General features: G+C 44.0%; 1 protein-coding gene across 1 annotated transcript; it reads right to left on the reverse strand.

Annotated features, from left to right (window-relative positions):
• Positions 1-692: 692 nt before the first annotated feature.
• Positions 693-21,484, reverse strand: LOC139243990 (1-acylglycerol-3-phosphate O-acyltransferase ABHD5-like; the record flags this gene model as incomplete). The annotated part of the gene is made up of 4 exons (XM_070870935.1): positions 21,402-21,484; positions 16,362-16,734; positions 3,810-3,964; positions 693-807 (listed from the first exon to the last, which is right to left on the reverse strand). Coding segments are annotated over exons 1-4 (653 nt in total), but the record flags the coding sequence as incomplete, so codon positions are not given.
• Positions 21,485-22,516: the final 1,032 nt, after the last annotated feature.

Genomic DNA, 22,516 nt, shown 5'->3' on the forward strand with positions numbered 1-22,516 from the left:
TCCCGTGGCACTAGTTGAAGAGCAGGGGAGTTCTCCCCTGTGTCCTGGCCAATATTTATCCCTCAATCAACATCACTATCTGGTCATTATCACTTTGCTGATTGTAGGAGCTTGCTGTGTGCAAATGGCTGCCACGTTTGCTACATTACAACAGTGACTACCCTTCAAAAGTACTTCATTGGCTATAAAGCACTTTGGGGCGTCCGGTGGTCATGAAAGGCGCTTATAAATGCAAGTTTTTTTTTAAATAAAAGGGATACTTAAACCACTTATTTTATGATTTCTCAGCAATATGAACTACCTGAGCCTTTATTTATGACAGCTAATGAATGAAAGATTGAAGTATTGTGAAAATAATGGTAGCAACCATGAATGCTATTTTCATAACCCTAAACTAGCCTCAGTACATACAAGTATTTCTGGTTTACAAGTCAGAAATTCTTGATCACAATATCAGTTTAAAATTGAGGTTTCAGCATTTTGGACATTACAACTAACATTAAATGCACACATTTGTCAAAGATTCATTTTAACTCGTTTACTCTGGTTAAGGTGATTTGAACTGACCAATCACCCCATATTGGTCGAGCAGTTGCTGTAATTTATGGTTAAGCTCAAAATATATGTGATGAAACTCCAGGAAACTGTCAGTCTTTAAAGAAATAACTGAAGAAAAAAGCATCAGTGCTTACCTAGGAGTTTGTGCATTGCAGTGATAAATGTATTCTGTGACCGTATTTTCATCTTCGCACACAGAGGAGAACTTTTGCTTGAAGTCAGGTCTTAATCGCTGCACTAGAATTGGACCTGTGATAAATATAAGAAACATTTCACAACTGAAAGAAGTTTCATTTCCACTTCTAGCTTCTATATTTTTGCAGCGAAATAAAATCAGTTGATTGTCAGTTTCTTATGTGGTTGCTACTCAAAGGGGATTTTACAATTCATAGAATTTTTATAGAAAGAAAAAAAACCTTGCATTTCTATAGCGACTTACGTCCCAAAGTGCTTTACAGTCAATGAACTACTTTGTGAAGTGTAGTCACTGTTGTAATCTATTAAACATGGCAGCCAATTTGTGCACAGCAAACAGCAATGAATTAAATGATCAGATGATTTTTTTTTTAGTTGAGGGACAGGACACTGGAGAGAATTCTCCTGCTCTTCTCTGAAATAGTGCCATGGGATCTTTTACGTGCAGCTGAGAGCAGACGGTGCAGTTTAACATCTCATCCAAAAGAAGGCACCTCCGAAGTGCAGCACTCCCTCTGTACTGACACTGAGAGTGCCAGCCTAGATTTTCTGCTCAAGTCTCTGGAGTAGAACTTAAACCCACAAACCTTCTGACTCAAAGATGAGAGTGCTACCCACTGAGCCACAGTTGACACTATAGAGCAGATTAACTGGTCATTTGTGCTATTTGGGCTAATACATTTGGCTACATAAATAGTGATCAAAAAAAAAGTAACTGAGAAAGACACTATATAAAGGATGCGTTTATTTGTAGTGCCAAAATGGCCGCCTTGTCTCTGATTGGCTCTCCATTATCACATGACCTGTTGCTGATTGGTCCGCTTGGAGGATAAGCCACACTCTGAAGTTTCTCTGAATGTGTAACTGGAACCACCCAGCCCAAGTTCTACAAATTGTAATTCTATCCATTTTGACTTCAGAAGCCACAGAGGATAGATCTCCCCAAAAACCACAAAGTTTCAGCCGAATGTCTCTTACCCGAGCACATGTGCTGCCTCCCCCAGTCAAAGTCCATTACGCCAGCATGTGCCTGACCGTACCACCCACCCCGCCGCCGCCATAGATGGGGCATTGTATGGGGGTCACGGATTGTTAACAGGTTTATTGGGTATGTAGTGAATAGTGACAATGTTGTGACTTCTCCAGTCCAACGATGTCCCTTGTAACATACGCACTGAGCTTTCCGAGAAATTGGGTGTGGATGCAAAGGGGGTTGGAAGAACGTGATCCGTTTTCCCTGAGTTCCCTTTCTCCCCTCCCGCTTCCCCTCTACTCCCCCCCGCCCCTGTGTCTCTCTTCTCCCCCCCCCCCCCATGTCCCTCTCTCTCCCTCCTCTTTCTATTTCCCCCATCCCTCTCTCTCACCCCCATCCCTTTCTCTTCCCCCCCCCCCCTCGTGTCTCTCTTCCCACCCCCCCCATCCCTCTCCCTCCTTCCCCCCCCCCCAATAGCCCTCTCCCCCCCCCCACCCCCCGTGTCTCTCTCTCCTCGCCGCTTGCAGGCTCTGAGGAAAAACATGGTCTGTCCATTGCGGGGCCCCATTTCCAGTTTCAGGCGGGAGGCATCGGAGGCAGAGTCGACAGGATGCAGACGCAGAAGGACAGAAAAAGGGCAGGAGAAATAGACACTCCGTTATATAAAGGGAAGTTCTTTCTTTTCATGATCCTATGAATAGTAACGGCCTTTGAATAACAACAGTGCGATTAGGAACTGAGAAGGTGAAATTGGTGTCTTCCTGTAGCCTGATTGCTCATGGCAAATTGGCACAGGATCTCAGGAGGTGCCAGGATAATGAGGGGGAGGCCAGAGCCAGCAACTGCGGGTTTGTATCTGGAGAATCCACAAGATGAGAAAACCTGGACAGTTGGGGCACAGCAGCTCTGCTGCAATCGACAGATGAGGCCTTAACGCAGCACAGGAATGCATGGGGCAAGCAGAGGATGGATTATACATATTCCGACATCTCATAGCAACACCGGAGGGAAGTCTACTAAAACAGTCTAGTATCTGCCAGGTGTCTGTCCCCATCACACTTCATGTATCCAACCTTTGTCATGTGCAAATTCTTGCACCCGACTGGCTCACATTCATAAAACAACAACAAATCGCAACAGAACAGGTAGAGAACATAGAAACATAGAAAATAGGTGCAGGAGCAGGCCATTCAGCCCTTCTAGCCTGCACCGCCATTCAATGAGTTCATGGCTGAACATGCCAATGAAGATTGCAACGGAAAATTACGAATTAAGAGGTATCAAAAGAGAGATACAAAAACGGCCAATCAAGACCCAGCAGTCAGCAAACAGCTACCAATAAAACAAGCAAGAAAAATACACATAGCACTAAAACCCAGAGAAGCTGCATGTACTGGAGCCATTTGCCCAAACACCGCTTGAGTACAGAAGACTGAGGGGTGATCTAATCGGGGTGTTTAAAATTATAAAAAGGATTCAATAGGGTAAATAAAGAGAAACTAGTTCCTCTATTGGGGAAATCAAGAATGAGGTGACATAACCTTAAAATTAGAGTTAGGCTGTTGAGGGGTGAAGCACTTCTTCACACAAAGGGTAGTGGAAATCTGGAACTCTCTTCCCTAAAATCCTATGGTTGCTGGGAGACAATTGAGACTGTCTTGAATATACTCAACGACTGAGCATCCACAGCTCTCTGGGGTAGAGAATTTCAAAGATTCACCACCCTCTGAGTGAAGAAATTTCTCCTCACCCTAGTCCTAAATGGCCGACCCCTTATTCTGAGTCGGTGACCCCTAGTTCTAGACTCTCCAGCCAGGGGAAACAGCCTCTCAGCATCTACCTTGTCAGAATCTTGTATGTTTTAATTAGATCACCTCTCGTTCTTCTAAATTCCACAGAAATTAGGCCCATTCTATTCAATTGTTCCTAATAGGACAACCCCCTCATCCCAGGAATCAATCTCAGGAACCTTCATTGCACCCCCTCTAAGGCATGTATATCCTTCCTTATGTACGGAACCAAAACTAGATTTGTTGGAGTAATATACTATTGAAATAAAACATAGCACATTGAGTTTCCTTACCAAAGGGCCCAGCTAATCTAAGACCTGCCAATGGGTTGAACGAGCTCAGCATTGCACCCACGGCTTTTATCCAGATCGGCATTGGTCGCTCCTGGTCTGTGTGATTAAGTCGCTCTGGAAATCCCCATGGCTCAACCAGAATGAGGTGCTTTACCCTGCACAAAGCACATAAAGTAAATGCATTCACGTTAATATGTCAGCCACTTACAAACAGATTTTACGTAAGTAACTGGGGTGTGATTTTCTGATAAAAAGACTTGCATTTAAATAGCGCCTTTCATGACTTCAGGATGCCCTCAAGCGTTTACAGCCAATTATATACTTGTAGTCACTGTTGTAATGTAGGAAACACAACAGCCAATTTGCACACAGCAAGCTTCCACAAATAGAAATGTGATAATGACCAGATAATCTGGGTTTTTTTAAGTGATGTTGGTTGAAAGATAAATATTAGCAAGGACTTGGGGGAGGACTCCCCTGCTGTTCTTCGAATAGAACCATGGGAGCTTTCATATCCACCCTAGAGGCACACAAGGCCTCGGTTTAATGTCTCATCTGAAAGACGGCACCTCCAACAGTGTAGCACTCCCTCAGTACTACACTAGAGTGCCAACATGCCAGCATTTTGCAACCTCTTTAGTGTTTATTCACTCCCTCAATAAGTGCTTCACAATTCTCCTGCCTTGTTTCTCCCTGAAGTGTATGGGGATTTGGTGGTTTTCAACCCCCTAAGTGTTTGACATTAGTGAAGCAGAGGTTGTACAGAGTCCCAAAGCTCGCATAGCATGCTCTCTTTGAAATAGTGCCGTGGGATCTTTTGGGATCAATTGAGAGGTGTTGGTTTAATGTCTCATTCGAAAGACGCTATTTCTGACAGTGCAGCTCTACCTCAGTACTGCAATACAAGTGTCAGCATAGATTTTTGTGCTCAAGTCTCTGGAGTGGGACTTGAACCCACAACCTACTGACTCATAAGAACATAAGAAATAGGAGCAGGAGTAGGCCATACGGCCCCTCGAGCCTGCTCCGCCATTCAATAAGATCATGGCTGATTTGATCTTGGCCTCAACTCCACTTTCCTGCCTGTTCCCCATACCCTTGATTCCCCTGTCGTTCAAAAATCTGTCTATATCCACCCTGAATATATTCAATGACTCGGCCTCCACAGCTCTCTGGGGTAGAGAATTCCAAAGATTCACGACCCTCTGAGAGAAGAAATTCCTCCTCATCGCCGTCTTAAATTGGTGACCCCCTTATTCTGTCGCCCCTAGTTCTAGATTCCCCCACGAGGGGAAACATCCTCCCAGCATCTACCTTGTCAAGCCCCCTCAGAATCTTATATGTTTCAATAAGATCACCTCTCATTCTTCTAAACTCCAATGAGTATTGGCCCAACGTGCTCAACCTTTCTTCATAAGACAACCCTTTCATCTCAGGAATCAACCTAGTGAAGCTTCTCTGAACTGCCTCCAATGCAAGTATATCCCTCCTTAAATAAGGAGACCAAAACTGTACGCAGTACTCTAGGTGTGGTCTCAGAGGTGAGCGTGCTACCCATTGAGCCACGACTATCTAAGGGCAGCAGTGGGGCTTGTGAAGTCCTCTGTCATGGTTCTCGCCATCCGATCTCACAGGACACTGAAGCCTCTAAAGCAGCAGTGTGAAAATTCAGATGAGATAATCCCACAGCAGAATGTAGAGAAGGAGGAAATTTAAAGAAAATAAAAATTAATAATGATAGAAATTAAAATGCTTTTTTGAACAGTATGTTAAAGTTAAATTTCGTCAGATAATTTCACTTCAGCCGTATCATCCGAAGTTGAACTTTGAAACACAGATCATTATCAGAGTAGAAAGACGTGGCTAAAAATTGCTGGATAAATGGGTGGAGGCTCCATGCTGTAATGTCCAAAAGTTCAATGTGATGGCATTGTTCTTTGACATTTCGGTTTCGGTGTGCTTGCTACAATTAGAATCCTTGAATAGTATAGCACAGAAAGAGTCTGTGCCAATTCTTTCGAAGAGCAAGCCAGTTAAACCCACTCCCTCGCTCTTCCCTCATATTCCTGCAATTTTTTTCTCCAAGTATTTATCCAATTCCCTTTTGAAGGCTACTATTGAATCTGTATCTACCACAATATCAGACAGTTCATTCCAAATCTTAATCACTCGTGGCATAAAAAAGTTTTTCCTTGTGTCGCCTCTATTCTTTTGCCAATCACTTTAAATTTCTTGTTATCGACCCTTCAGCCACTGGAAACAATTTCTCCTTATTTACTCTATCTAAACCCTTCATGATTTTAAACACCTCTATCAAATCTCCTCTTCGCCTTCGCTGTTCCAAGGAGAACAGCCCCAGCTTCTCTAGTCTATCCACGTAACTATAATCCCTCATCCCTGGAACCATTCTAGTAAATCGCTCTGCACCCTCTCTAAAGAATTCACGTCCTCCCTAAAGAGTGGTGCCCAGAACTGGACACAATACTCCAGCTGGGGCCGAACTAGTGTTTTATATAGCTTTAGCATAACTTCCTGGCTTTTGTACTCTGTGTCTCTATTTATAAAGCCCATAATCCAGCACCTTAGCACCCAGGGTCAAACACAGGGAGATCAGAGTGTGAAACATAGAAAGCGAGTGAGAGACACAAATAAGAAAAGTGAAACATACAGAAAGACTGAGAAACACAAGGAACAGAGTGAGACACAGAAAGTGAAACACAAATAAAAATTAGCAAAACAGGAACGGATAAGAAAAAAAAAGAGGGAGAATCAAAGAACAGAGAAAGAACCGGGAAAGAAAGAGGAGCGAGAAACACTGAAACAATGGTGAGGGAGATACAGAAAGATTAGGGAGCAAAAGATACAGGGGGAGAAAGAGAGAGAAAGAGGGAGAGAAACCAAGAGAGAAGCAAAAGGGAGCGGATAAAAGTACAGTAAGAGAGAAAGCTCCACTGATGCTCTAACAATTGGGTTTTGAGATACAGGGGCCGAAATTCAGGTCCCAGGAAGGACCGTTATTGCGGGTTTTCGGCGGCCATTCGGCAAAATTGAGTGGCCGCCGCGTTCCAGTCGATTGGCCCCCATGATGCATTTTCAGTGCGGGAGTTTTCTCGGCGGTGTGGACTTCCTCCGCAAGCTACTGACTTCCGCTGCGGTATGGAGCTTGCGGCCGTACTGACGTCATCAGGGTGCGCGCTGCTGCTGCGCGGCCATGCCACCCAAATTCATCTTAAAAAGCAAAGCTTTTTGTTGGACAGTGCCCCTGCCAGCTTTTTTGGTCGGTACACTTTGCCGTGCTACTCAACACGCTCCAATTATCCCAGCAACCACAGTCTTTGGGATAGATTCCAGATTTCTACCACCCATTGCGTGAAAAAGTGCTTCCTAATTTTGCTCCTGAATGGCCTTCCTCTAATTTTAAGGGTGCAATTGGGAAATGTTGCAGAGGCAGAAGTTAGGGATCTTGGTTCACCCTGAAAGAATGGTTAGGGAGGGGGATGGGAGTCAAAGGGAGGGGATGGAGTCAAAGGTAAGACAGCGGAGTTTATGGTGGGGACCAAAAATGGTGACTTTGATCTTCCCAATGTTCAGCTGGAGGAAGTCGTGACTCACCCAGAACTTGATGCCAGACAAGCAATCTGACAGCACTGAAGCAGTCAAGAGACATGGTGAAGAGGTAGAGCTGGGCATCATCAATGTACATGTGGACCTGTGCCTGTGGCTGCTGGGGGCATCAAGTGGATGAATAAGAGGAGGTCAAGGATAGAAACTTGGCGGACCTCAGTGGTGACAGTGAAGGAGAGGGAAAAGAAGCCATTGCTGGAGATGCACTGGATGCATTTGATAGGTAGGAACAATATTTGTAGTACTATTCACTTTACAAAACTTTACGATGCAAGCAACTTTATTCTTTCCTCCCCCAAGCTCTCATTCTCAATTAATTTAACTATAACGTTTTTTTTTACCTACCTGCCACGGTGAATTGCAAGATTTGGTTAATATGCAAATAAACTTATTTATTCTTGCCTTCTCCCTTCTCTTTTTACAGTTTTTTACCATGATTACATAAGATATTATTCTCCACCTTAATTCTCACAATAGATTTGTAATTCCTCCTGAAGCCGTCACTGCCCACTAGGTTTCCACTGGCAAAGAACAGAGTCTTGAACAGATAGATTAGTCATTCTGTGTGTCCAGGCCTGGCTAACTGATGGATTGCAGCTGCAATGTCTAACATCAGCATCAAAGCACCTTGTAAACATCCCCCTCCAGCCTCACATCCGTTCCCCCTCTGTGAAACAGCAGCATTATTATTTAGGATTAAACTTCACAAAAAAAGTTAATAAAATGATTCTTTCATTTTATTTTTTTCTATCCCTCACAGCTCATGGTGGCTATTTGAAAATTTTCTTTCACCCACAACAAATTTGTCAACATCTGTAACTCAGGTCCTTTTCTACATTCTTTTTATGTGACCTGGATTATCACGGTGTCCTCTTGAATATTGTCGTTCCACAGGAGCAGGGTGAGGATATTAACATCCACGATGCATGCGTGCGCACAAAACAACAACTTGTATTAATACAGCGCCTTTAACGTAGTAAAACATCCCGAGGCACTCCATAAGAGTATAATCAAACAAGATTTGACACTGAGCCATATAAGGAGATATTAGGACAGGTGATCAAAAGTTTAGTCAAACAGGCAGATTTAAGGAAGATCTTAAAGAGAGGTAGCGAGCAATGTTCCCTTTAAGCTGCATGGCTGCACAGCTCTCTGGACCTCTCGTGCAGACAGCTCGCCGGCTTTTCAATGGGGAAAACCGTTTTGGGTGCGTGAACCCTTAACTGGGCTGCACACCCAAAAAAATTAACAGGAACACTGGTAGCAAGGTGGAGAGGTTTAGGAAGGGAATTCCAGAGCTTAGGGCCTAGGTAGCTGAAGGCACAGCCGCCAATGGTGGTGTGATTAAAATCGAGGATATGCAAAACCAGAATTGGAGCAGCGCAGAGGTCGCGAAGGATTGCAGGGCTGGAGGAGGTTACGGAGGTAAGAATGGGGGCAAGGTCATGAAGGGATTTGAAAACAAGGATAAGAATTTTAAATTCACAGAATTTGTCCCCAGCACTCAAGGCTCAGGTAAAAATCCTAACTCAGGCTCCAGAAGGACAGGACCATGCAGCCAAAACATCTTACAGATAATTCTAACATTATATGATCTATTTTATAGGTAGATCGAGCGATATTTTTCAGAATTTTGTAATTTTTTGTGTTTGTTACATCAGAAACATTATCATTAGCTGTATATCTTAGTGAAGGATGCAGCCAAAATTATTTCATTATTTTTTAATATTTCTTAGTAACTTGATTGGATGCTTTTGTGTAACATATGGGGGGGGGGGGGTGGCAATTTCAACATGAGTGAGCAGGTTGAGAGGTTAAATGGGCAAAAATTCCAAGCGTATCTCCAACCCACTGACGTCCAGGTTTTACTGAGGTGAGACAAGGGGCGGGCAGCCAACTCAGTCCCAGGAGGCAGGTTGGCATTTTAAATATGCTAATGAAACTGGAAGCCTCAGATATAACCGGCTTTGCAGGTTTTCCCGGGCCTCGGGAAACCTGGCACCAGCAACAAGTCGAGGACAGCCTCAGGGAGCACTCTTTGTGGGCCATGAGGTGCAGGAGTGCATCCTCCCAGCCCCCCAAGCTACCACACCATCAGACCCTCTCCATACAAATCCCCTCCCCCCCAGGCTGAAGCGTCTGACCCGCTTTCAGGATCGGGCAACCCCCACCCCAGGGTCAGGGATCAGACCTCCTCCGAAGTCTTCCCCGCCCTACTGGAAGCAAGCTTGTCAATCAAGTTGACTTCCAGATGGGGAACATGTTGGGGCCTAAAGGTGCACGCTGTGGAGTAAAATTTCCACAGCATGCAGGGAAACCCAGACTTCCTGCCTAGAGCCTGCCCCAGTAAATATCCAGCCCATAGAGTCTGCAGCATAGAAACAGGCCATTCGGCCCAATTGGTCCATGCCAATGCCTCCCACCCTACTTCACCTCACCCTATCAGCATATCCTTCCACTCCTTTATTCCTCATGTTTATCTAGCTTCCCCTTAAATGCATCTATGCTATTTGCCTCAACAAGTCGCGTTATACATTCTCACCATTCTCTGGTTAAAGAAGTTACTCCTGAATTCCTTAGTGACTATCTTATATTTATGGCCCCAAGTTTTGGACTTCTTCCCACAATTAGAAACATCTTCTCCATGTCGACCTTACCAAACACGTTCATAATCCGAAAGATCTCTATCAGCCTTGTCTTTTCTACAGATAAGAGCCCCAGCTTATTCAATCTTTCTTGATAAGTATATCCTCTCAGTTCTGGTATCATTCTTGTGAATTTTATTTGCACCTAGTCTAAATTGTTAACTATGGCCAGGCCAACAGATTTGTGTCTCAACTCAGGTTTTGAAACTCTAGTTCCAGATGGAGTTCCAGTGATGGAGCTTCACAAGTTGATGGAAAACTGACAACTGATTAATAATCTTTTAAAGCTCATCATGAACAACATTAACCGAGACTGAAGAGAAATCTGCTGCTCATTTGACCAAGGATGAAGGGGAATCTGCAGTCCAGTGACTGAGAATGAGGAGAATCTGCAGTCCATTGAGAGAGAATGAAGGGGAATCTGCAGTCATGGCTGAAACAAGGGCAGGAATGGCAGCTCAACAGGGTTTTCAGACAAGATAGAGAGAGGGATAAAAAAGGAGGGGGGGAATCTAAGTATTGTTTAAAGGAACAATTACAGCTGAGAGTAGGAATGATATCAAGGAAGAAAGACTTGCATTTATATAGAGCATTTCACGACCACTGGATAAGAACATAAGAATTAGGAACAGGAGTAGGCCATCTAGCCCCTTGAGCCTGCTCCGCCATTCAACAAGATCATGGCTGATCTGGCCGTGGATGTCACAAAGCGCTTTACAGCCAATGAAGTACTTTTAAAAATGTAGTCACTGTGGTAATGTGGGATATGTTAGAGGGATCATAAAATGAAGCCATATGGGTTGAACTGAAGAACAAAAAAGGGGTGATCACACTGCTGAAAGTGTTCTTATAGACCCCCAAACAGTCAGAGGGAGACAGACGAGCAAATTTGCAAGCAAATTTCTGAGAAGTGCAAAAATAGGGCAGTAATAGTAGGGAATTTTAACTACCCAAATATTAACTCGGATAAAATTAGTGTGAAAGGTATAGAGGGAGCAGAATTCTTAAAATGCATTCAGGAGAACTTTTTTTAGCCAGTTCATAGCTGGCCCAACAAGAGAGGAGGCGGTTCTGGAGTTTTAGGGAATGAAGCTGGGCAGGTGGAAGGGGTATTAGTGGGAGAGCATTTTGGTGGTAGTGATCATAATTCAGTTATATTTAGGGTAGTTATGGAAAAGGACAAAGGTAGACCAAGAATAAAAGTTCTCAATTGGGGAAAAGCCAACTTTACTAAGCTAAGATGGAATTTAGCCAAAGTGGACTGCAAACAACTACTTGAAGGTGTCAGAGCAGTCGGAGGCATTCAAGGAGGAGATAGTGAGGGTTCGGGGCAAGTATGTTCCCTTAAAGATAAAGGATGGACTAACAAGTCCAGCACCCCCTGGATATCAAGGGGCATACAAGGGATGATAAAGAAAAAAAGGGAAACTTATGACAGATACTGAGGGCTCAACATTGCAGAAACCCTATAGGAGTATAAAAAGTGATGGGGTGAAATTAAAAAAAGGAATTAGAAAAGCAGAGAGGACATGAAAAAATATTGGCAAATAAAATCAAGGAAAACCCAAAGATGTTATATAAATACATTAAGAGCAAGATGATATCTAAAGAAAGAGTAGGGCCTATTAGAGACCATGGGCCCAAATTTCCCCAGCCACCGAGAGCGCTGCAGTTAGGGTTGGGATGCTGACTTTTTGGGGCAAAAAAAGCGGCAAAAACTTACCTTCCACTTTGGCCGCTCCCTCGTTGTCCGGATCCATCTGCGTGGCGCTGCAGAGCCTGGGGGGTGGAGAGCGAAGCTTCAGCCGCGCTTGCTCGGGGGGGGGGGGTGGCGGCTAGGGCCCAGCGTCTTGTGGAGTGCCGACAGGGGAACACATGTCTGTTTGAGCGTGCGCGCATGCGTAATGGACGTTTCAGTGTGCACACATGCGCAGTGCAAAAGGAAGCTTGGCAATTGGCCAATTAAAGGGAGAGCGTCCTCAGTATCATCGGTGATGGAGCATATATAAAGGTACGGTTTAAATATTGATTTTTGTGTGGCTGAGGGAGTGGAAAGGAGTGCTGGATAGGTGGAAAAAAGGTGAGAAGTGTGATTTTTGAACATTAACTGAATGTGAGTCCAATAGACGAATGGCACAAGAGCATGCAAAACGAACAAAGAATTTCATCCATGAGGAAGTGGAGAAACTAGTCATTGTCATTGAGGAGAAATGGCTGGAACTGCATATCAGCAAGAGTGGTCCCACAAAAGTTTCACCCAAGGAAATGAGAAAAAGATAGAACCTAGTTGCAGAAGAATACTCCGCTGGGGTCAATACCGCAAGATCTGGAAGCCAGTGCAAGAAGAAATGGCAGGATGTTGGTCAAGTAGTGAGTGTAAGTACTATCTTTATCTTTAAATTGAATTGCAATGGAAAATGTGACCATCTGTATGTGTCCCACCCATCAGAAGCGCACCATGTCTTTGCAGAAGAAATTGGCCCACAACAAAAGGGAAAGAATTAGAACAGGAGGAGGACTGCCAAATCTGCACCAACTGTCACCCCTGGGACAGAGGGTTACTGCCTTGCTGAGTTGCACCAGCAGAAAAAGAATCAGTTCTGCACAAGCTGGACCCACACGCGAGGGTGAGGGTGAGTCATTAAAATGCATGGTCGCCCTTCAAGTCAACCTGCTGACTGACCTGCTATGCATCAGACTACTCATGCCACCCATCCTGCCCCCTCCTGTGCTGCTAACCATTTGACTGTTCCGTTGTATTTTGCAGAAGAAGACATTCCTCAACATCCTGAAGATCCACTAGAAGATCCTGATGCGTGTGCTCCAGACCAAGGCGGGTGGGGGGAGGAGGGCTCCATGGAAATGTGTTCACAGGAGAATGCTGACCGCGATATGGATCAGTCCATAGTACAGGGTATCACACTGCCAGAAACCTCCATGAGCTCCATGGCGACATTCCAGGGTTTCACACCTTCCGAGGTTGCGGGTCCCAGTGGCGATCGTGAAATGCATCTTGGGACACCCAGTCCCCCACCGTCCCAGCCTGCGCCTCACACTGGAGGGATGCCACTAGGCAGACCCACGACGAGGGGGAGGAGAAGCCAACCAGTCTCTCCTGAGATGCAGCCCTCAGCAGGTGTTAATCAGGTTGTGTCATTGGCTGAGGAAACCAATACCCTCACAAGATCACTCGTGGCGGCCATCAGTGGGGTGCGTGATGAGATAGCGACACTTCGGGTGAAATCTCAGCACTGAGACGGGAAGTGAGGGCGGGCATTTCAGAGGGTGTGCAAACAATGGTTGATGCCATGAGGGAGTTAGCTTCTGCAATAAGGGCACAAAGGCCGGATACTTAAATGCCATTTCCACTTCAATCCATGCACCAGCCACTGGTGAGACCCAAGCCGGGCCCCCAACGCCCCCCCCCACAACCATCACCGACCCTATGAGGAAGTGCACTTTCCCCAGATGTGGGTGGAGCCTTTCTTTGCTGTTGTTGTCGTTGAAGTGCACTGTAAAATATCCAATAAAAGATATTTTGCATTAAAACTGAATCATGTTCCATTAGGACCACGCAATATTTAGGGACAACTATAAAAAGTAAAAATCCCTCTGCCCTACAGTCATGCATGCCTGCCGCCCCTAGCCCTAGCGGGAGGGCTAGCCGATGCGTTCTGCAGTCGGCAAGGTAGGACTGCTCTATTTTCAGTAGCTGATTTATCTTTCATTTATTTTTGATTATGTTGTGCAGCTGTTGTGCTAACGATGTTGTGCTGGTCTTTAGTGCTTTAGAATCCTCTAACTCACCTTTCCCCCCCCACCACCCCACCCCTGCCATCTCTGGCTGCCTGCGCTGATTTCTTAAGGTTTTTCTGTGCCTACAAAAGTGGCCACATACACTAGCCTAAGTTAGTTTGGAGTAACTTTCAGCTGGCCAAATTTGCTTCTACGGCCAGAAGAGGCGTACGTGGCTTGTTATGTCCCCTTTTGGAAAGAACAAACTAAACTAGAAAAAAACCTAACTAACTGACTTACACTGGAGCAAGTTAAATGGGGAAATTTGCAATTTTTAAGTTACTCCAAAAAAAGCTACTTACTCCAAAAAAAACGGGGCAACTCTTGGGGAAATTTGAGCCCCATAAAGGTAACATGTATGTGGAGATGTAAGTCGTGGGTATGATGATTAATGAATACTTTGCGTCTGTTTTCATAAAAGAGAGGGACGATGCAGACATTGCAATCAGGGAGGAGGAGTGTGAAATGTTAGATGAAATAAACATAGTGAGAGAGGAAGTATTAAGAGATTTAACATCTTTGAAAGTGGATAAATCTCCAGGCCTGGATGAAATATATCCCAGGCTGTTAAGAGAAGCAAGAGAGGAAATAGCAGAGGCTCTGACCATCATTTTCCAATCCTCTCTGCTTACAAGTGTGGTGATGGACTAGAGGATTGCAACGTTGTGACGTTATTTAAAAAGGGAGAAAGGGATAGACCGAATAATTACAGACCAGTCAGCCTAGCCTCGGTGGTTGAAACATTAATGGAAAAAATTATGAGGGACAGGATAAAACTTCATTTAGAAAGATATGGATTCATCAAGGACAGTCAGCATGGATTTGTTTAGAGAAGGTCATGTCTGACTAACTTGATTGAATTTTTTGAGGAGGTAACAAGGAGGGTCAATGAGGGTAACAGTTGGATGTAGTGTATATGGATTTTAGCAAGGCTTTGGATAAGGTCCCACATGGCAGACTGGTCATGAAAGTAAAGCCCATGGGATCCAAGGCAAAGTGGCAAGTCGGATCCAAAATTGCCTCAGAGGCAGGTAGCAAAGGTTAATAGTTGCTGGGTATTTTTGTGACTGGAAGGCTTTTTACCAGTTTGGTTCTGCAGGGCTCAGTACTGGGTCCTGTGCTTTTTGTGGTATATATCAATGATTTAGAATTGAACATGGGGGTATGATTACGAAGTTTGCAGGTGATATAAAAATTGGCTGTGTGGTTAATAATGAAAAAGAAAGCTGTAGACCGTAGGAAGATATTAATGAACTGGACATGTGGGCAGAACAGTGGCCAATGGAATTCAATCCGGAGAAGTGTGAGGTAATGCATTTGGGGAGAGCTAACAAGGCAAGGGCATACACATTAAATGGTAGGACACTGATAAGTGTAGAGGAACAGAGGGACCTTGGAGTGCATATAAACAGATCCCTGAAGGTAGCAGGGCCGGTAGATATGGTGGTTAAGAAGCCGAGGCTTGGAATATAAGAGCAGGGAGGTGATGCTTGAACTGTATAAAACACTAGTTAGGCCACAGCTAGAGTACTGCATTCAGTTCTGGTCACCACATTACAGGAAAGATGTGATTGCACGAGCAAGAGTACAGAGGAGATTTATGAGGATGTTGCCTGGACTGGAGAATTTTAGCTTTGAGGAAAGATTGGATAGGCTGGGGTTGTTTTCTTTGGAACAGAGGAGGCTGAGGGGAGATTTAATTGAGATGTATTAAATTATGATAGGCCCAGATAGAGTGGATAGGAAGGACCTATTTCTCTTAGCAGAGGGATCAATAACCAGGGGGCATAGATTTAAAGTAATTGGTAGGAAGTTTAGAGGGGATTTTAGGAGAAATCTTTTCATCCAGAAGGTAGTGGGGATCTGGGTATCAAAAAGTGGTAGAGGCAGAAACTATCATAGCATTTAAAAAGTGCTTGGATATGCACCAGAAGTGCCATAACCTATAAGGCTACAGGCCAAGAACTGGAAAGCAGGATTATGACAGAGCTCTTTGTCAGCTGGCACAGACGCAATGGGCCAAATGGCCTCCTTCTGTGCTTTAAATTTTTGTGATTCTATGATTGACTGAGAGTGAAGGGAATTTGCAGTCCATTGGCTGAAAATGAGGGGAATTTTCAGTCTATTGAGAATGAGGGGAAGCTACAGTCCATTGACTGAGACTGAAGGGAAGCTGCAGTCCATTGAGTGAGAATGAATCAGAATCTGCAGCCCACTGAGTGAGAATGAGGGGAATCTGCCGTCCATTGACTGAGAATGGGGAGATATCTACAGTTCACGCCCTTGACAGAAGTAACCCGTCAGGTGATTCATGACAATCATGAGCAGAAATTGTAGATCAAACAAGAAATTGTTACTTCAACTTTTGGAGTGGTGGAGATAACTAGAAACTTGTGATTTATCGAAACTACTTGCTGAAACCCTCCACATTTGCCTTTTCCTGCTAATTCTTCAAACCTGTTATTTGTACAAAATATTTTCAACCTACCTTTGTGGGTATTTAATTGTGTACGATGCAGCCAAATAGCCTCCAAGGTTATGTCCCAATAAAATCATTTTCTCCATTCCCACCTTAGCCCTCCATTCCTCTATAGACTCCACAAACTGTGCTTCTGCCATTTCTGAATCACTGCTGAAATGTGGCCTACTACTTTGGCCAAATCCCACAAGGTCAAAAGCATACACAGTGCGGTGTAGGCTAAGTGCATCAAAGTTCAAAGTCCAAAGTCCAACTCCCCCTCCAAATCCATGAATCAGAACAAGTGGAGTTTTGTTAGGCGTATCCTGACTGAATATTAATGTCCATATCTTGTTGCCACTTGGTACCGAAACATACTCTTTTGTAAATTTATGTCTGACACCTGCAAAATATAAAGTAGTTAAAATCAATTTGATTTTCTTTTCTGAACACTTTCTGAACTTAGTACATTAGCCAAACAATAGGCTGATGAATCAGCAATCCAACTAGGATTTAGAGAGTCAGCTTGATCTAATTTAGTCCGTTCGAAACCCATTAAACCCAAAGCTCTTTTACAGCCTGGATTGTTCGGACAATAAGATCTTGGCTGAACTTCTACATCACCTCCACTTTCCCGCCCTATACTCATATCCTTTGATTCCCTTAGTACCCAATTTGTGCCGATGGATACATTTTACCCAATGCGTCTAATATGCAGCCTTTTATTTTGCAAAGTACCCTAAAAGTATAGCTCCCTACCCTTGGCATCTAATTTTTCTGGGAGGTTTTTTGTGCAGGAGATATTGAATTCCTTCATGTACAAGGAATTTCCTGCATCTGAATTTGGGACAAAACTGAGGAATTCGTTGATGTTTCTGAAATTCTCAAAGCTTATTTAAATTGAGTGAGAGGAGGAAGAAAACAAACTAAACAAGTTACTGAAGGAAAATCCAGCAACCTATAGAACTTGTAAACTCGAGGCAGTGCAAAGCAGCACCGTATTCAAAAGGGAGTTAGATGAAGTCCTTACTACTCGGGGGATCAAGGGGTATGGCGAGAAAGCAGGAAGGGGGTACTGAAGTTTCATGTTCAGCCATGAACTCATTGAATGGCGGTGCAGGCTAGAAAGGCTGAATGGCCTGCTCCTGCACCTATTTTCTATGTTTCTATGTAGCCTAGAACTTCATGGGTAGCAGGTTAAGAATATAAGAAGTAGGAGCAGGAGTAGGCCATAAGGCCCATCATGCCTGTTCTACCATTCAATAAGATCATGGTTGAACTTCTACCTCAACTTCACTTTCCTGCCCTTTTCCCATATCCCTCAATTCCCTTAATGTCCAAGAATCTATCGCTCGCAACCTTGAATATACTCATCGACTGAGCATCCACATCCCTTTGGGGTAAAGAAGTCCAAAGATTCGCAACCCTCTGAGTGAAGAAATTTCTCCTCGGCTCCGTTCTAAATGGCTGACCCCTTATCCTGAGTCTATGACCCCTAGTTCTAGACTCTCCAGTCAGGGGAAACAGCCGCTCAGCATCTGCCCTGTCAGGCCCTCAAAGAATTTTAGACATTTCAGTGAGATCACTTCTCATTCTTCCAAACTCCAGAGAATATAGGTCCAATCTACTCAATAGGTTTCAGTACTATGATGTTTGGATGGTAAACTAGTCGAAGATAACTGTTGAGATTTAACTCCCACAAGACAATTTGTCCTCGTCCTTCTTCCCTTTCTGAATAAAAGGTCCTTAAATACAGTTTACAGTGTAGAACTGGATGGTGTGCTGCAGAGACAATCAAACAAGGTTAGGAACCATTTTCAACAGTGCTATTAGAATGATTTAGTTCGTCAACCAATACAATGTCCTCTTGCTCTTGGTGAACTCTATAACATGAGAAAGTATGGGAGCCTACTGAGTACTGAGCCCGTCAAGCAAAACTAACCAAGTAAAACTCCAATATAGCCATCCATTCCCATATCTCCACCATTTAACCATAACCGGTTACTTGGCATAGATGACATTTCCATTGGCGTATCAGCACAGTAACCATTATGTACTTATGCCTACCTACTTCAACCTTGTACTTATCAGACATATATCTAGGTCTATTGTCATACCAATTGTCATCCCCTACAGGCTGAGACAGGAGAAATAATAATGGGGTATAAGGAAATGGCAAAGAAATTAAATAAATACTTTGTGTCTGTCTTCACGGAGAAGACATAAAAAAACCTCCTGGAAATAATGGAGTACCAAGGGTCTAGTGAGAATGAGGAACTGAAAGATTTGAATATTGGTTAAAAAAAATAGTACTGGAGAAATTAATGGGACTGGAAGCCGATAAATCCCCTAGATCTGATGGTCTACATCCTAGGGTTTTGAAAGAGGTGGCTATAGAGATAGCGGATGGATTGGTTGTAATCTTCCAAAATTCCATAGATTCTAGAACAGTTCCTGCAGATTGGAAGGTAGCTAATGGAACCCCACTATTTAAGAAAGGCGGGAGAGAGAAAACGGGGAACTAAGAACATCAGAAATAGGAACAGGAGTAGGCCATTTGACCCCTCGAGCCCCTGCTCCGCCATTTAATAAGAGCATGGCTGATCTCATCATGGACTCAGCTCCACTTCCCTGCCCATTTCCCAACGACAGACCAGTTAGCCGGACATCAGTCGTAGGGAAAATGCTTGAATCTATTATTAAGGACGTGGTAACAGGGCACATAGAAAATAATAATAGGATTGGGCAGAGGTCAACATGGATTTATGAAAAGGAAATCATGTTTGACAAATCTGTTAAGAGTTTTTTGAGGTTGTAACTAGCAGAATAAATAAGGGGGAACCAGTGGATGTGATGTATTTGGATTTTCAGAAAGCATTTGATAAGGTGCCACACAAGAGGTATTTGAACAAAATTAGGACTTATGAGATTGGGGGTAATATACTAGCATGGATTGAGGATTGGTTAACGGACAGAAAACTGAGGGTAGGAATAAACGGATCATTTTCAGGTTGGCAGACTGTAACTAGTGGGGTGCCGCAAGGATCAGTGCTTGGACCCCAGCTATTCACAATAAATATCAATGATTTGGATGAGGGGACCAAATGTAATATATCCAAGTTTGCTGATGATACAAAGCTATGTGGGAATGTAAGTTGTGAGGGGATATAGACAGGCTAAGTGAGTGGACAAGAACATGGCAAATGGAATACAATGTGGAGAAATGTGAAGTTATCCACTTTGGTAGGAAAAATAGAAAAGCAGAGTATTTTTTAAATGGTGAGAGATTGGGAAATGTTGGTAATCTTCGGGACCTGGGTGTCCTTGTACACGAATCACTGAAAGTTAACATGCAGGTTCAGCAAGCAATTAAGAAAGTAAGTGGTATGTTGGCCTTTATTACAAGAGGATTTGAGTATAAGAGTAAAGACTTCTTACTGCAATTATATAGGATCCTTCTGAGACCACACCTGGAGTATTGGTCTCCTTGCCTAAGGAAGGATATACTTGCCATTGAAGGAATGCAACAAAGGTTCATCAGACCGATTCCCGGGATGGGGGGATTGTCCCATGAGGAGAGATTGAGCAGACTAGGCCTACATTCTCTAGAGTTTAGAAGAATGAGAGGTGATCTCATTGAAACATACAAAATTCTTACAGGGCTGGACAGGATAGATGCAGGGAGGATGTTTCCTCTGGATGAGGAGTCTAGAACCAGGGGTCACAGTCTCAGAATAAGGGGTCGGCCATTTAGGACTGAGATGAGGAGAAACTTCTTCACTCAGAGGGTGTTGAATCTTTGGAATTCTCCACCCCAGACGGCTGTGGAGGCTCAGTCTTTGAGTATATTCAAGGCAGAAATCGACAGATTTTTGGATATTAAGGGAATTAAGGGATACGGTGATTGTGCAGGAAAGTGGAGTTGAGGTAGAAGATCAGCCATGATGTCATTGAATGGTGGAGCAGGTTCAAGGGGCCGAATGACCTACTCTTGCTCCTAATTCTTATGTTCTTATGTTCAATTGATCAACATAGCATTAATTCTAATATTGACAGTCTGTACCATATATATCTCTCATCATCATCATCATCATAGGTAGTCCCTCAGAATCGAGGAAGACTTGCTTCCACTCTTAACATGAGTTCTTAGGTGGCTGTACAGTCCAATACGAGAACCACAGTCTCTGTCACAGGTGGGACAGATAGTTGTTGAGGGAAGGGGTGGGAGGGATTGGTCTGCCACACACTCTTTCCGCTGCCTGCGCTTGATTTCTGCATGCTCTCGGCGATGAGACTCGAGGTGCTCAGCGCCCTCCCAGTTGCGCTTCCTCCACTTAGGGCGGTCTTTGGCCAGGGTCTCCCAGGTGTCAGTGGGGATGTTGCACTTTATCAGGGAGTCTTTGAAGGTGTCCTTGTAACGTTTCTGCTGCCCATCTTTGGCTTGTTTGCCATGAAGGAGTTCCGAGTAGAGCGCTTGCTTTGGGAGTCTCGTGTCTGACATATATATGTCTACTCTCTTCTTAAATACTCCACTCCCATAATCTCTTACTTCCCACGTAAGCATCTATTTCTATTTGCGACCCCTCAATTAATTCTGCATCAATGACTTTTTGGAGCAGTGCATTCCAAATCCTTCCAACCCTTTATGTGAAGAAGATTTCCCGGATTCATTGTTAATTAGCTGAGCTCGAATTCTAACATTACGTCACCTTGCAAATTCTCCTATTGGAGAGAGGAGTCATTTACCATCTATTCCATTTAAAAAAAAAACCTCAATCATCTGCAGGGGATTCAGTCAAGTTTACCTAGTCCCTTATCATAGCTCAACCCTTTGTCCCAAATATTCCCCTGATGAACGGATGCACGACTAACCCCCTCTGTCAGTATCTCCATCCTAAGGTAACGTGCCCAAACTGAACACAGCACTCCAAATGAGGTCTGACCAGCACTCTGTATAAATGCAGTGGAACTTTTAAATTCAAGAACTTTTGTGATGCATATCCAAGACTATCAGAGCAACAAATATAAAGAAAATCCAATAGACAGGAGTGCTAACCAATCTCTCCTTACCCTGTAACATCTTATTCTCAGCATCCTTGAGAAGGGACAAAGATGTGGGACACCAAGTCGGCAGCCAACTAAGGAGCCATCCTGGCCTGCCAAAAGAAAAGTTAAACATTGAGACACATGAGCTTATCATACATGCAACAGCAATTCTGCGAGATAACAACATTTACCACCAAGCAAAGTGCATCTTGCAAACACATACCCATTTCAAATAATACTAATCACATATTACTGTGCTTCAGACGAATGGAATATAGCACGTTGTCAGCCGACACTGACTGTCAAGTCTTCCACTGTTTATTCAAAACACAGCAATTATGAAACCCTGATATAGGTGCATCTCCAAGAACCTGTGAATGCCTCAAAGACTTGCAGTTTCATAAGCTCAAAGGACTTGGCGTTCTCAATTTATGTCACTACGACTGAGCAGCCCAGATTCCAGGAATTGTGGCCTGGAATTTGGTCTCTTGCATAACCCTATTCATTTTCCTTCATAGCAATTTATCAGATCGCCACAAAACAATAATATTCATGCCACACAAGTGCCAGGTGATGACCATCTCCAACAAGAGAGTCCAGCCATCTCTCCTTGACATTCAGTGGCAATACTATCACCGAATCCCCCACCATCACCATCCTGGGGGTCACCATTAACCAGAAATCTAACTGGACCAGTCACATAAATACTGCGGCTATAAGAGCAGGTCAGACGCTGGGTATTCTGTGGTGAGTGTCTCGCCTCCTGACTCCCCAAAGCCTTTCCACCATCTACAAGGCACAAGTCAGGAGTGTGATGGAATACTCTCCCACTTGCTTGGATGAGTGCAGGTCCAACATCACTCAAGAAACTCAACACCATCCAGGACAAAGCAGCCCACTTGATTGGCACCCCATCCACCAGCTTAAACATTCACTCCCTCCACCACCGGCACACCATGGCTGCAGTGTGTACCATCTACAAGATGTACTGCAGCAACTTGCTAAGGCTTCTTCAACAGCACCTCCCAAACCCACAACCTTTACCACCTAGAAAGACAAAGGCAGCAGGTTCATTGGAACACCACCACATGCAAGTTTCCCTCCAAGTCACACACCATTCTGACTTGGAAATATATCGC

This window comes from Pristiophorus japonicus, unplaced genomic scaffold, assembly GCF_044704955.1.
Source record: "Pristiophorus japonicus isolate sPriJap1 unplaced genomic scaffold, sPriJap1.hap1 HAP1_SCAFFOLD_1953, whole genome shotgun sequence".
Lineage (NCBI taxonomy): Eukaryota > Metazoa > Chordata > Chondrichthyes > Pristiophoridae > Pristiophorus > Pristiophorus japonicus.